The 14065-nt window shown below is 53.6% G+C and overlaps 1 protein-coding gene across 1 annotated transcript; it reads left to right on the forward strand.

The window, feature by feature from the left end:
• Positions 1 to 4377: 4377 nt before the first annotated feature.
• Positions 4378 to 13411, forward strand: ARL10 (ADP ribosylation factor like GTPase 10). Its single transcript, XM_059699286.1, has 4 exons — positions 4378 to 4668; positions 5135 to 5336; positions 8570 to 8745; positions 10366 to 13411. The coding sequence occupies exons 1-4, from the start codon at positions 4486 to 4488 to the stop codon at positions 10537 to 10539; spliced, it is 735 nt and encodes a 244-aa protein (XP_059555269.1). The 5' UTR covers positions 4378 to 4485; the 3' UTR covers positions 10540 to 13411.
• The last annotated feature ends 654 nt before the right edge of the window (positions 13412 to 14065 follow it).

The following is a 14065-nucleotide window of genomic DNA, read 5'->3' on the forward strand; positions in this document are numbered from 1 at the left end:
GGGCATGCTGGGAGTTGTAGTCCACGATCGGAAAGGCCCCCCAAGATCCCGCTGTTCTTCTAAGTCTTAGATTCGAATCTAAGAGAAGCAATGAGCAGGGACCCTCTTCCATCAAGAACTGGGTTAGTCAGGGTTCATACTGGTAGCAAAACCAAAAAAGGGGGCAAACCCCATCCGCCTCCCCTAGACAAGGTGGTCCGAATGTCATTTCCCTGTTAAAACACTAACGAAAGTGACGCCTGAAGAGGTGCCCTCTCAAAGGTCACAACTTGAAGGAAGAAAGTTGTTTTCTCTGTAGGGCTTACAGACATGATAAAGCGACATGTTCCTACCCCACGTTCCAAGCTTGCCATCAAGCCTCATCTCGGAGGGCTGTGGTTGGCTGGGGAGTGTCATACTTAGATTTCAGCATTCATATTCAGGTATGCATAACCAGTGATCACAGACAATAGTGCGGGGAAGGCCTGGGGTGGGGCAGGGGCTGGGAGGAGAAGAGCATAAGGGTGGTGGAATGGGGGACATCTGTAATACTGTCAACAATAAAGTAAAATTAAATAAAATAAAAATAAAAAGATTTCAGCATTTGACACTTGCCAGGTCTACTGGCAGGACTGAGAGGCTTTCTCCAGACAACTTTAAACTTGAGTGTCATCACCAGCCCACCTCACCTGACTGCATCACACATTAAAGTCGTTCCTAAGTTTTAGAAGTAGCTTGTGAATAGCAACAATTACATTGCAATGTGGTGTGTGTGTGTTCAAAGTGTTACTTCGGAACTTTTAAAATAGTATATGCCATCCTTTTAACCCTCCGCGGGAGCAAAGCTCACACCTTGCCCTCCTCCATCAGCAGAACAGAGTGCACATCACGCCCCAGTCAGAAGCGAGGAAACAGCACTGTGCAGCCTTCTGTGAACCAGAAGGCAGGATCACCTTGTTTCATTCTTATCCTCAAATAAAAGACAACTGAAGCCTTTCCTGGAAGTTACTGACTCTGACTTAACTTTATCTCTGACTTTTGCAGTACTGACGTCTGAAACTATGGCATGATCGAGGCAGGTAGTAGCCATGTGCGAAAATTGCTGTTTTCCACAAAGAAATAGACGAACTATAAACTTTTAACCATCACACAATCTTATGGGACTCTCCCCTTTAAATGGGTATTGTATTTTTTTTTTTTAATTGGGGACCTTACTCATCTAAAGCCTGGACTCCCTTCAAAGCTTTCCATGCAAGTAAACTAGTTTTATTTATTTATTTATTTATTTATTTATTTATTTATTTATTGATTGATTGATTTCAGAGAGGAAGGGAGGGGGAGAGAGAAATACCAATGATGACAGAGAATCATTTATTGGCTGCCTCCTGCACGCCCTCTACTGAGGATCGAGCCTGCAGCCTAAGGTGCCTCCACTGGGAATCAAACCCGACCTCCTTGTTCATAGGTCGACGCTCAACCACTGAGCCACTCCAGCTGGGCTAAATGAGTTCAATAAGCGTCTTGGTTGCGTAGTTAAGGAGGATTCAGTCTGTCATGACTGAATCCACAAACCCAAGAAGGGTACCTTCTGAGCTGCCTAAAGTCAGGACATCGTCCTCAGCTCCTGCAGGGCTCTCTGGTGGCACTAGCAGTCCCGCCCTCCCCTCTTCTGTGCTTTTCTCCTGACTCTGGTTTTTGTCCCTAACCAAGCTGCTTCCAGTTCTGTGCACGGCCACCTTCCTTCCCCAAGGGCAGCAGCATCTTTGGGAAGTTCGATACGGTCTGGCTGCATGGTTCTCTTCCGGGGCCACACACTGGTCAGGGAGCCCTGCGTGTGGCTGACCAGGGAATATGGTTGCCTTTTTTATGTATAGTTACAACATACACTTATGAGGAAACTAATTTTCTAAATCAGTTTTGACCCTGAATTGTCTTTTTGTACTTCCTTGGGCATTTCATACTTTAGTAAACATGGAGCCTCGAAAACTAGAATTGACCAGGATCTCTCTTGCCTTCCACTTCATGGGGGAGGGGTCACCTGCCTCCCTGGAGACCTCTCCCCTCTCGGGCCAGGCCAAGCCTTCAGAAAGGCCTGTTCCCTAGACAGAGCTGCCAGACCCCTCGGCAGACAGGAACTGGGTTACTAGGAGGGTAGCAAGAGGGGGCATTTGCATTTCTCGAGACTGGGAGCTCTACCTGGAAGCCTGCCCCCTTTGTCATCATAGATGAGGCATCCACCTAGCAGTGCTCAGGGATTGTCCGTCTCCATTGCCCAATTGGCAGCTGAAGAAACTAATACTTTCAGGGGGACTTTGGCAAAGGTATCTCAGCCAGGAAGCCAGAGTTGAAATTCAAGCCCGAGACTGAGTAATCTACCCGAGAGTTTGGCTGCTGGCTGTCCTTGGCCTCAGCGCCTCCACTTTTTTTTTTTTTTTTTAGAAATATCAGTGAGAGAAACATCACTCATGGGCTGCCTTCCTGGCAACTACTTGGTGTACTGGACAAAGCTCAACCAACTGAGCCACACCAGCCAGGGCAGCCCTTCCACTTTTTAAAATCCCTGGGACAACAGGTACATTTCCAAAGGAAGAAAAAACTGGAAGCCACGTCTCCCTCTAGTGGTGAGGGGGGAGAAAGATTTCATTGTAGAGATTAAGGATGCTGGGCTAGAGACTCAATTGTCAGACTGTCCTTGCAAACCAACTTGCCCTGGCCAGATAGGTCAGTTGGTTAGAGCCGGCACCGGATACGCAGTTTTGGGTTTGACCCCCTGACCGGGCAAATAGAAGAACCAACCGATGAATGCATAAATAAGTGGAACAACAAATCTTCCTCACGTCCTCTCTCTCTCTAAAACCAATAAAATTAAAAATTTGCCTGGCCAGTGTGTGGCTCAGTTGGTTGATGTCGTCCCATGCACCAAAAGATTGCCGGTTTGGTTCCTGGTCAGGGCATATGCCCAGGTTGTGGGTTTGTCCCCCTAGTGGGGTGCATATGGGAGGCAGCTGATAGATGCTTCTCTCTCACATTGACATTTCTCTCTCTCTCCCTTCCTTCCTCTCTAAAATCAATAAAATCATATCTTTAGAAAAGGTTAAAAAAAATAAGAAACCAGCTCATCCAACCTAATATTACAGATGGTGCAACTAAGGTGCAGAGAGCAGAAGCAATCAGGCCAATGTCACACAGCTAGTCTGGAGCAGTTAGTTAGACAGAAATTGTGTTCCTGTGTCTTACTTTTTGCCAGGCACTATGCTGGGTGCTTGGGGTACACTGGGACGGAGGACACAGTCCTGTGTTGGGCTTAGTTGTGTCCTACCAATATTCATATGCTGAAGTCCCAGCCCCCAGCACCTCAGAATGTAAGTCTACAGGCTTTTTGGGGACCCACAAAAAAATCTCTGAATACTGAAAGTAAAATAATTGGCTCTAATATTTTTTAAAATCTGCATAATCAAAATTTAATTGAATGTCTGCACACAGATTATGTCGACTTCATTTATGACATTATATCATTTCCATAAAGATGGCATTTGAGCCCGGCCGGTGGTGGCTCAGTGGTTGAGCGTGGGCCTATGAACCAGGAGGTCACAGCTTGATTCCTGGTCAGGGCACAGGCCCGGGTTGCGGTCTCCATCCCCAGAGTGGGGAGTGCAGGAGGCAGCGGATCGATGATTCCCTATCATCATTAATGTTTCTATTTCTCTCTCCCTCTCTCTTTGAAATCAATAATATTTAAAAACAAAAAAAGATGGCATTTGAAAACAATTTGGGTTAGTTTTCTCCCTTTGAAATAAATTCCCAGTGAGCACCTTAGTGCTCCTGAAAAAGCCAGTCAACCACAAATTAGATGAGGTACTGTAGCCATTGCTCCCTGAGGTCTTTTTTTCTTTTATTTTTTTATTGATTTTAGAGAGGAAAGGAGAGAGAAACATCAATGGGGAGAGAATCATTGATTGGCTGCCTCCTGCACGCCCCCTACTGGGGGAAGTCGAGCCTGCAACCTGGGCACTGCCCTTGGCCAGAATCGAACCTGGGACCTTTTAGTCCACAGGCTGACGCTCTATCTATCCACTGAGCCAAACCGGCCAGGGTCTCCCTGAGGTCGTGAGGGAAGCTCAGGACGCAGGTCGCTGTACCGGGGTGAGACCTGGACCTCGGTTTTCCCTTCCGGGAGGCACCGTTTGCAGGGGTGACCGGGGCAGCCGGGAGCTAAGCCCTCGGCGCCAGGAAGAGCTGGGTGGAGGCCGATGGCACCGTCCCCTTCCGCCCGGCACCGCCTCGCTCCATTCCGCACCGGCAGAGGGGGCGGCGGTCCCCGCGCTCGGCCCGCGCCCCCACCCCCGCCCCCGGTCGCGCGGCCTGTCGGGCCGGCGGAGGTGCATTGTGGGGCTTGTAGTGTGGCGCCGGGTGGGTGGGTGGGTGGGCGCGGCCGCGGCAGTCGCAGCGGGGCCATCTTCGGCGGCCGCTGGTTCGGCCTGCGCCCCGCGCCCCGCGCCCGGCCCGATGGCGCCGCGCCCCCTGAGCCCCTTGGTGCTGGCGCTGGGCGGCGCCGCGGCCGTGCTGGGCTCGGTGCTCTTCGTTCTCTGGAAGAGCTACTTCGGCCGCGGACGGGAGCGGCGCTGGGACCGCGGCGAGGGCTGGTGGGGCGCGGAGCCCGCCCGCCTCCCCGAGTGGGACGAGTGGGACGTGAGTGCGGGGCCGGGCATCTCCGCGCGAGCGACGGGAGCGCCTGGGTCCAGGGCTTGGGGCCGCCGCCGCCGGCTCCGGGCGGGCAGCCGGGCCGTCGTGACCTGTGGATCCGAGGGATGGGGGGGCTTTGGGGGGGCGGCTTCCCCGCGGGCGCTGTGGGGGCTCGGCGCCTGCGCAGTGCGCGAGGCCCGGGGCTGTCGGGAGGCCCTCGGCCGGCTCCGCGAGCCGGTGGCCCCTTGGACCCGGGAGGGGGCGTAAGGAATTCGCCGAGGCCGCTCAGGGAGACCTGCAGAACGGGGCTGGGGATTCGGGATTCCAAGGGGCACGCTCGTCCCGTGGCACCAGGCTGTGCTTGCCTGCCCTTGACGGGGGGAGGGCGGGATGCGCGCCGTGGTGCCTCCGGTCTGCCCCCGGGACGGGCCAGGCTGGAGGGCGAGACTGCAGCCCGACCTGTGCCCCGCAGCCCGAAGACGAGGAGGACGACGAGCCGGCGCTGGAGGAGCTGGAGCAGCGCGAGGTGCTGGTGCTGGGGCTGGATGGCTCCGGCAAGAGCACGTTCCTGCGCGTGCTGTCCGGGAAGTCGCCGCTGGAAGGCCACATCCCCACCTGGGGCTTCAACTCCGTGCGGCTGCCCACCAGGGACTTCGAGGTGGACCTGCTAGAGAGTGAGCAGACTCCCCCCCCCCCCCCCCCCCCCCCGCACACACACACTGGCTCCCCATCACCTGAGGGGACCCAAGCCTGGGCTCTCTGCCCGGGGGTGGCTCCAAAATGCACACCTAAGCAGGTCGCGCCCCGGTATGAAATTCTTCCCCGTCCAGGGCACAGGATACAAAACTGTCTTCTGACGTGGGGGGTCTTCATGAACAGGCAGCTCCAGCTTGGTCCTCCTGACTGTGCCTCACTCCAGCCGAAGCCACATGCCTAACACAGATACTGACAGCTAGTTTTCTGTAAGCCAGTCATTGACAGGCACGTGGGCGGGATGCTGCCTGGGAAATGCCTCCTTAGGTGATCTTACCCTTGTGCGAGCATCATGGAGTTCCCTTGTACACCAGGACCACGGTACAGTCTGCTACACATCCAGGCTGTGCTGTAGCCTGTTGCTCTTAGGTACAAGCCTGTACAGCCTGTTCCTGTACTGAATGCTGTCGGCAACTGTCATGTGTTCTGCTACGATGTCACTAGGTCCGTGGCCGGCAAATTGCGGCTCGCGAGCCACATGCGGCTCTTTGGCCCCTTGAGTGTGGCTCTTCCACAAAAGGCCATGTGCGGGCATGCACATACAGTGCGATTGAAACTTCGTGGCCCATGCGCAGAAGTCGGTATTTTGTGGAAGAGCCACACTCAAGGGGCCAAAGAGCCGCATGTGGCTTGCAAGCTGTAGTTTGCCGACCACAGCACTAGGTGATGGGGATTTTCCAGCTCCATTCTAATCTAACGGGACCATTGCCATACATGTGGTTCGATATTGATCGAAATATCATATGGTGCATGACTGTACTTAATAAAATCCTCCCAGCAACTCCATGCAACTGGAAACAGTTATTACCTTCATTAAGAATGGGGAAACAGGCCCAGCAACGGTGACTCTCGATGAGCACCGTGCTCCATTGCTTGGCTCTGAAGGGGACTGACGTTTTCCTTCTTGCTTCAGTCCTTTGCAAGCACCGTTCCCTCGGTCTGGAAAGCCACCTTCCCTTGATAAACTAATACTCATCCTTCAAGATCTACATCAAACACGATGTCCTTGGGAAGCCTTCTCTGAGGCCCTTGCTAGGCTTAGGGCTCTCCCTCTGGGCGCACCTTCTGCTGTGTCTACCACATCCCAGCCTCTGAGACAGACGGGTCTGACCAAGCGCTGGCCCCAGGCCCAGCCCCAGGCAGGTATCTGGGAGAGCTTGTTGAGTGATCAGAGAGGGTCTGAGCTGCCCCCTGCCCGCGGTATTAGGCTTTTTGGGATCTTGGGAGAGCAGGACAGAGAGGGCAGCAATACTTAGCCACCTGTGTTCAGCCACAGACGGGATGGAGGGACAGTAGACTTCCTGTCAGCCACAGGACTCGGACCATAAAGACTGGGTGGCTTAGGTTGAGTGCTAGGTAGGGGCTCAGACTCTGAGGGCCTGGCTGTTGGCCTGACTGGGCCCAGTTCCTCTGATCTCAGGCACTTGCCTGTTGGTCTGATCTGGCTACATCTTTCCTCCCTGATTGTAGCAAACATTGATGTTCACCTGGAATTCGGTCCTTTCAGCAAGCTGTCCCCATCTCTCTCGTTGGTGCCAGGGACACAGACAGGTCAAGGGGGGTTCTGCCCTTGAGGCCCACCCTGTCAGGAGAGAAGGTGCCCCTCTCCTCCAGCCCTGGGAGGAGGGGTTCTGTGTTTTCATGTTCCCCAAGGGTCTGGCCAGTAACAGTGCACCTCCATAGGGTTCTTCAGCCTGGACTCAACCACAGATCTCCCGCTGAAGTCCTGGGGCTTTCGCCTCCCAGAACATGCACCTTGCGGTGGTCTCCTACAATGCCAGGCCTGGAACCCACCGAGAATGAGCCTCTGTGGGTCTTTGATAACGCTTCCCTTCCCCCACCTCTCATATCCATTTAATTAGCTTAGTCCTGTCCGCTTTATCCCTGTCTGTCCGGATTCTGGTCTGTCCACTTCTCCCCACCTCCACCACTGCCTGCCTAGTCCGACCCCAAATCATCTCAGTACAACAGCCTCCTTGCTGGTCTTTCTGCTTTCACGTCTGTCCCAGGTCAGCCAGTGGTATCTTTCAGATCAAGTCACTCTCAAAGCCCTTAGGGGGCTCCACAGCCCCACTCTGGCCTTCCAGACCCCGTGGTTCAGCCCTGGCCAGGCTGCTGGTCGTGGCTTCCCTCTCTCCCTCAGCCACTCTGGCTACCTTCTGCCCAGTGTGCTCTCCCCTCTGCCTGGAGTACTTTCTCTGCTTCTCCCATGGCTAGTTCCTTCTCATCAGCCCACATGCCACCTCCTAGACCCCCAATCCAAAGGCACCCCCACAGCCACTTCCACTTTTTCTGTTTTATTTCCTTCCTTTCTGAAATGTTGGTGTTGTTGCTGTGTCTGTCCTGATTGCGGAGGGAGCCCCATGAGAGCAGGGCCTCTGCCTGCCTCACTCACCTCTGTTTCCCCAGCACCCAGATCAGTGCTTGGCACCTAGTAAGCACTCAGTAAATACTTGTTGAGTGCCTGCTATGTGCCAGGCATTGTGCTGAGGGCTTTGGGGGGATCCAGAGGTAAACAGCTCTAACTCTCAAAGAGCTTAGAATCCACAAGGGTCAGAATTATAACCAGGAACACCAGGCTGCAGGGTGACCACTGGGGACTGTGCAGAGGTACAGAAGGAAAAGGAAGGCAACCCACATCAGGGGTGTATGTGGGCAGCCACGTGGTAGGACTGAATATGGCATTTCTGGGGGAAGAAAGTGGGGTGACCAGACTGAACAAAAGAAACTGAATGGAGAATGGCTGTGCACAAGCAGGGTAGGGAGTCCTGGCTTCTGACCACAGCTGCTGACCCAGGAGGAAGCTAGGAATTGGCAGGAGGCAAGGCAGCCCAGGAGGAAGAAGTGGAGAGTGCTATTTATTGAGCACCTACTGTACACCAGCCCTCAGAACAGAGCATTGTATATGTACCTTTGTGTTTTGCTGTTAGGTAAGTTTAGTAGGAGGAGACTAATATTTGAAGGTAGCAACTTGTCCAGGGAGAGCCAGCACTCAGGCAGAACTAAACCCAGGTCTGATTGGCTCTGGAACCTGTGGTCTTTTCCTTGTTCCTGGTGGGTGAAGCCTGGGGAAGCTGGATTAGGGTGGGGATGGGGCTGTCTGTAGAGAGCCGGGCCTAGGGAGGCTCTGAGCTGGCCCCTGGCTTCTCCTCAGTTGGTGGCAGCCAGAACCTGCGCTTCTACTGGAAGGAGTTTGTGAACGAGGTGGACGTGCTGGTGTTCATGGTGGACTCGGCTGACCGGCTGCGGCTGCCCTGGGCCCGGCAGGAGCTGCACAGGCTGCTGGACAAGGACCCTGACCTGCCTGTCGTGGTGGTGGCCAACAAGCAGGTGAGGGCCACAGGAGTCTGGCTCAGGTCAGACTTGATCCACAAGTGGCTGGGCTGGGTGGGCGCACTGGAGAGGGATTCAGGCCCAGGCCCATGACTAGAGCCCTGGCGGACAGCCTGTCCCCCACTCGTCTGCCTCTGCTCCTTCCTCACCCCATATCCCCGTCCTGTCTGCCTTCCCTGCTGCCTCCCTGTCATTTGTCATCCTGGAGAAATGAGAAACTAGGTGCCAGGTGTGGCTTTGACATTTTCATATTATGCTTCTCCTGACCCTCCAAGGTATGAAATACTAGTCCCATTTTACAAACAGGGCATCTGAGGCTCAGAGAGATTCTGTCATCTCCCCAAGGCTGTTCACACTGAAAACAGTGAAAGTGGGATATCAACTCCAAAACCTGCGCCTTTTCACTCTGCTATGTCCCTGCGACTTCTGGCTCTGATCAGAGAGCTAAAGCTGGGAAGGGAGGGGAGATTGACGAATAAGCCTAATAACGAGCACTTGTGTGCGCGCTCACGGTGCACCAGGCACAGCGCTAAGCACCTGACAACCATGACCTCACATCAGTCCCACAAAGCCCCACGACAGGCCTTGCTGTTGTCCCCAAGTGCCCCGAGTTCTAGTTGGTAAGCGGCAAAGCCAGGATCGTCCTCAGAGACTCTGTTAACCACTACACATACCTCTCCCAGGTGCCAGAGTGGTGCCTTGGGCCCAGCCGCCCTCGACCTAAAGTGCCATTCTCAGCAGCAGGTGAAACGGCCACAGTATGGAGTCCTGAAATATCTCCTATGGCCTGTGCCCATGTCCCTGCGTGTCATGGGACGTGTTTCCAACCTGTTTGGAGAGAAGCTTGCGTCTTTGACCTCAGATTCCCCCTGCCTATTGGGAAATACGTGACATATATAAACAGGTGACTATACAACTTCGTCTGCCTGGGACAATACCCATTTATGCCTGTTATTCTAGTATAATTATTGGTAGTACCCACTTTGAGTCTCAGAAACACCCCAGTTTGGACGATGAATTACATCATCATCCTACATATAAACTGTAATTTATAGCAATTTTGAACCTACAGGAGACAACACTGAAGGTCCCAGCATTCTATGAATTGCTCCAAGAAAAATCATTTTAATCTTAAGCCAGGCTTGAAATGACAATGTACCCTCAGCAGCCACGTTCTGCAGTGGCCCCTGACTTGTCTGGAAGTGAGCCCACTGTAAGGCCTCTCCACTCCTGTGTTGAGGACACAGCTGGGATTCCTGTAAGGTCCCAAGCTTGGGCAGCACACCAGCCTGAGTTTGAAATCTGGCTCTGCCAGTTGTTTCCTTGACAATGACTTCACCTTCTCTGAGCCAATTTCCTCATCAGTTGGTTTAAACTGTGAGAATTAAGACTTGGTACTCATCACAATGTCTGATGTATAGGAAGTGCTACTTCTAACCACAGTGGTTGATGATAATGAGATTAGTACAGAGGAAAGGCAGAGATGAGGAAAAGTTTAGACCAAGGGGTCCAGAGGTCACTCGGGGAACTTGGGCCCCAGGGTTCCCTGAGGTAGCTCAAGTTTATTTCCTGGAGGACGAGGCCGGGTGTTGGGAAACACTGTGGCTGTTTCACCAGGACCTGAGCGAGGCCATGAGCATGGTGGAGCTGCAGCAGGAGCTGGGTCTGCAGGTTGTCGACAGCCAGCGGGAGGTCTTCCTCTTGGGGGCCAGCATCGCCCCTGTGGGACCCGGATCTGAAGACCCTGGCACCGTGCACATCTGGAAACTACTCTTGCAGCTTCTCTCCTAGGCTGGCACCACCTGCTCACCCACCAGCCCTGGGAGCCCAGCTCTGCTGCTCCTGCTCTTCATCACTGCCTGGGCCTGGGCCTGGGGCAGGAGCTGCGTGGCAGCACGTCCCTTCTCTCCTTGCCCTCATCAGAGCCAAGAACCATGCAGAATCCTTCCTGGTGAGGTGGTGAGGTGGCCGTGGGGCTGAAGTGGGGTGGGCAGAGGGTGGGCTCAATGCTCCCCTCCCTGCAGGTACTGGTGGTTGAGGAAAGTAGTGTCAGGCTGTTCCCTCCTGGCAGTTTCATGCCCCTCACAGACACAGTGAGCCCTGGCTCTCCGTTCCACATGGTCCTCCAGCCCCAGCTCTGCCCATCTGGCTTGTGGCTTTGACCAGTCTCCTCCCCTCTGGCCCTGGGGCCATCATTTTAATAGGAAGGTGATTTCTGTGGGATTTTTTTTTCAAACTGAGAGATGCATTTCCCAGCATCGGAGATAAGTGTGAGGACAAACCTGGAGATCCTAGCAAGGGTCTGCAACCTCCCCACTTGCCCAAGCTGAGGCCCGGCCCCAGCCTCTCATGACCGCAGAGTAAGTGGTGTTCACCCCCCATCAGAAACACTGCATTTCCCACCACGTCTGCAGACAGAAGCTGCTGCTGTGTGTGAATGATGCGGGCACCAGGTTTCCGTAGTGGGGAGACCAGAGTCCCATCCTGAGAAGACTGAGGACTGCCCACCAGAGCTGGGCCTTCATCTAGAACTGCATTGTGATGATTGATTTATAAAAGGAACAGGCCAAAGATTTAGCCTCTGTTTCTAGGTGCTGCTATCAAAACCCTGGATGACTGTCATGGAACATCTGGATCTTTGAGGAAAATGGCTGGAATCATTAATGACAGTGATAAGTTATGCAGGTCAAGGAGCCAAGCTGTAGCTCCCCCGCCCTTTGGTAAAATGATACCAGGAGAGTTCGCACTGATCCACATGAACTGTACCTCCATCAGTATGTCAGATCCCTTCTGTGTAGATAGCAGAGGACTCTTTTAAAGGAAATTTCAATCGTGTAAATCCAGGTAAAGAGATGGGGTGTAGCGACCAGCCAGTGGGGTAGCCTGGGGCATGTCGCTCAGCCTCCCAGACCCGTGGGTGCCCAGCCACAGCAGAGCTGGACGGAATTTCTGGTGTTCTCGCCCGTGCGCATTTCATGATTCTCTTTCCAGTGACCAGCCAGTTAGGACCATTTTGTCTCTGCATTGACACTTCTCTTTCATGCAGGCAAGAGGAGGAGCCTTTTGTCTGTCAGGGTCACTGAATAACCAGTGGCCACAAATGGACTATTTTTTTTTTATCAGTTCTGTTTGCTTTTTCATTGAGAACAGAGGTTCCGTGCCTTCCTTTCATTTGTTTACTTTGTGCTCAATTCTTCAGCTGGTGTGAGAAGAGGGGAAGGAGGGAGGCAGAACTGAAGAGTAGCTCGCTCTGCTCTAGGGCTTCGGATTAACTTTCTGCATTAAGAAGGGACGTGTCTGTTTTTATTTTAAACAATTAAGGAGCGGCTTGGATTGTAGAGTAGCCTTTGGAACTTTCCTGACAACTTTTCACTCTGTGTTCTCTGAACCCACCTGGGTCCCAGTGCTTGAAAGTTACCTTTGGCACCAGTGCTGGTGAGGGAGCCTTTCTCCTCACTGAGATCTGCCTTTGGTCTGTTGAGTATCAGTCCCTATGTAGTACGATTGTTAAAGGCCCTAGTAGGGAGAGGTGAACTTGAATAGAGTTCAACTACATGTAGTTGAGGTACCTTTAAAGACCACTCGGAACCGATGGGTCCCAGTGGCATCAGAAGACACTGCAGAGGGGCGCTGAAGGGCCAGCCTGAGCACGCCTGTGGCTGACAGCTGTGCTCCTGTTGGGGATGCTGGGCCAGACTCGAGGCAGTGCCACCGGGCCCATGTGCTCCGATTTCCAGGACCTGATAGGGCAAAGCAGAACAGTAGCCTTTCTTCAGGACAGCTAGCTGCCCGGCCTTGTGACTGATTCAGGAGCCAAGTAAGTGCTTTTGGAAACCAGGCATTACTCGGAGCTATTCATCTCAGTGAGGTTCCTGACCTAGTCTGGGTGACACTGCTCCCACCACTGCCCTGGCTCTACGCTCCTGACCTGGCTACACATGGGAACAGGTAGGAGGTGTCCGGGCCAACCTGGCCCTGAGCTGGCACATATGGATGGTCTGGGCAAGAGGGCTATTAAGGCTGCCGGGACCACCACCTTGGATGGACTGCCCGTCCCAAGAAGCCTCTAGCACCTCTTGGTGCCCACAACTGCCGTTGGAAGCTTGCGCTGATGCAGTGGAACCGTGTAAGACTGGGGAGGGGGCGGAGTCAGTCCTCACTGCTCCCCTGCCCCAACCCTCCGCGGAAGTGCTGATGAAAACCTAACTCTGGCCTGTCTGCCCGAAGGAAGCGTCAGGTTCTCCATGAAACCTTTCCATTTGCCTTTGAAAAACTTTGTTCTTATGTAGTTTAGTAGCAACTGCCAACATCTCGCACCAGCTGCTGAAGCTCGCCTGTGGTGTGGTCCTCGCACAGCTGCCCAACCTCGGAGCAGGGGCACTGAGCCTCATGCTTGCTCTCTGCTCACACGTCCTCAGAGTCCTTTAGAAAGTAGCTCTGAAAAGAGACCCTCCAACTTCTTCTCATCTGCTGCCTCCAGGAGATGGGGCACTAAGGGACAAGGGGAGGTTTGCCCTCAAAGATCGGGAAGTAAAGGGCCTTGCTGTCCTGTGCCTTGCACCCAGGCCCACAGGTCACCAAGGGCGGACAGCAGAAGAGCTAGTGCTGGTGGTGTCTGAGGTACTACACAATAAATGCCAAAAACGGTGTGGTTTCATTGGAATTCTGGTTTTGAGGACTGTTGGGTGCTTACGGTCTCAGGGAGGGACAGCTGTAGAGGGTGGTTCCAGAACACTTGCTGTGATAGTTTGTCAACAAGTCCCAGTCCCTGGGCTCCACAGCCTACAACGGGTGGGTGGTAAGGAGCATCAGCATTGGTCTCAGTACCTTCTGGGAAGTATCCAAACCTTTCCCCCACTCCTGGCTCTGGGATGTCAGCCAGATGTGGAAATGGGAGCAAGGAGACCTGTCAGCCTCTGTGCCTAAGGTCAGAATGGAGGCCACTCCTCCAGCATTTACAGGCAAGGTCCCTGCACTCTAGTAGGGAACTGGGGGACGTCAGGCAGATTAAAAGGCAGCTATGCCAGGAAGATTGCTAACAGGAAGTCTGGGCATGGGGACTACAGGACACTTACCCAGCCCAGGGGGTAGGGGATGACAATAGGGAAGGCCTCCTAAAATTGGCACCTGAACTGTAAAGAAACAAGGTCAGGGGCCAGGCTAGTCTAAGGCCTGAACTTGGGATGCTGTGAAGGACTAAAGTTATGAGGTCAAATAACGAAGGCCCTCGAGCTCTGTCACAGACTAGATCAGCGGTTCTCAACCTGTGGGTCGCGACCCCTTTGGCGGTCATCGACCCTTTCACAGGGGTCGCCTA

The sequence above is a fragment of the Myotis daubentonii genome, chromosome 5, assembly GCF_963259705.1.
Source record: "Myotis daubentonii chromosome 5, mMyoDau2.1, whole genome shotgun sequence".
Classification (NCBI taxonomy): Eukaryota; Metazoa; Chordata; class Mammalia; order Chiroptera; family Vespertilionidae; genus Myotis; species Myotis daubentonii.

Bases quoted from the DNA above. Each gene is read 5' to 3' on its own strand.
- ARL10 (XM_059699286.1), top strand. From the start codon at position 4,486: ATGGCGCCGCGCCCCCTGAGCCCCTTGGTGCTGGCGCTGGGCGGCGCC. The intron at 4,669-5,134 runs GTGAGTGCGGGG...TGTGCCCCGCAG, and splicing joins CCGAGTGGGACGAGTGGGAC to CCCGAAGACGAGGAGGACGA. The intron at 8,746-10,365 runs GTGAGGGCCACA...CTGTTTCACCAG, and splicing joins TGGTGGTGGCCAACAAGCAG to GACCTGAGCGAGGCCATGAG.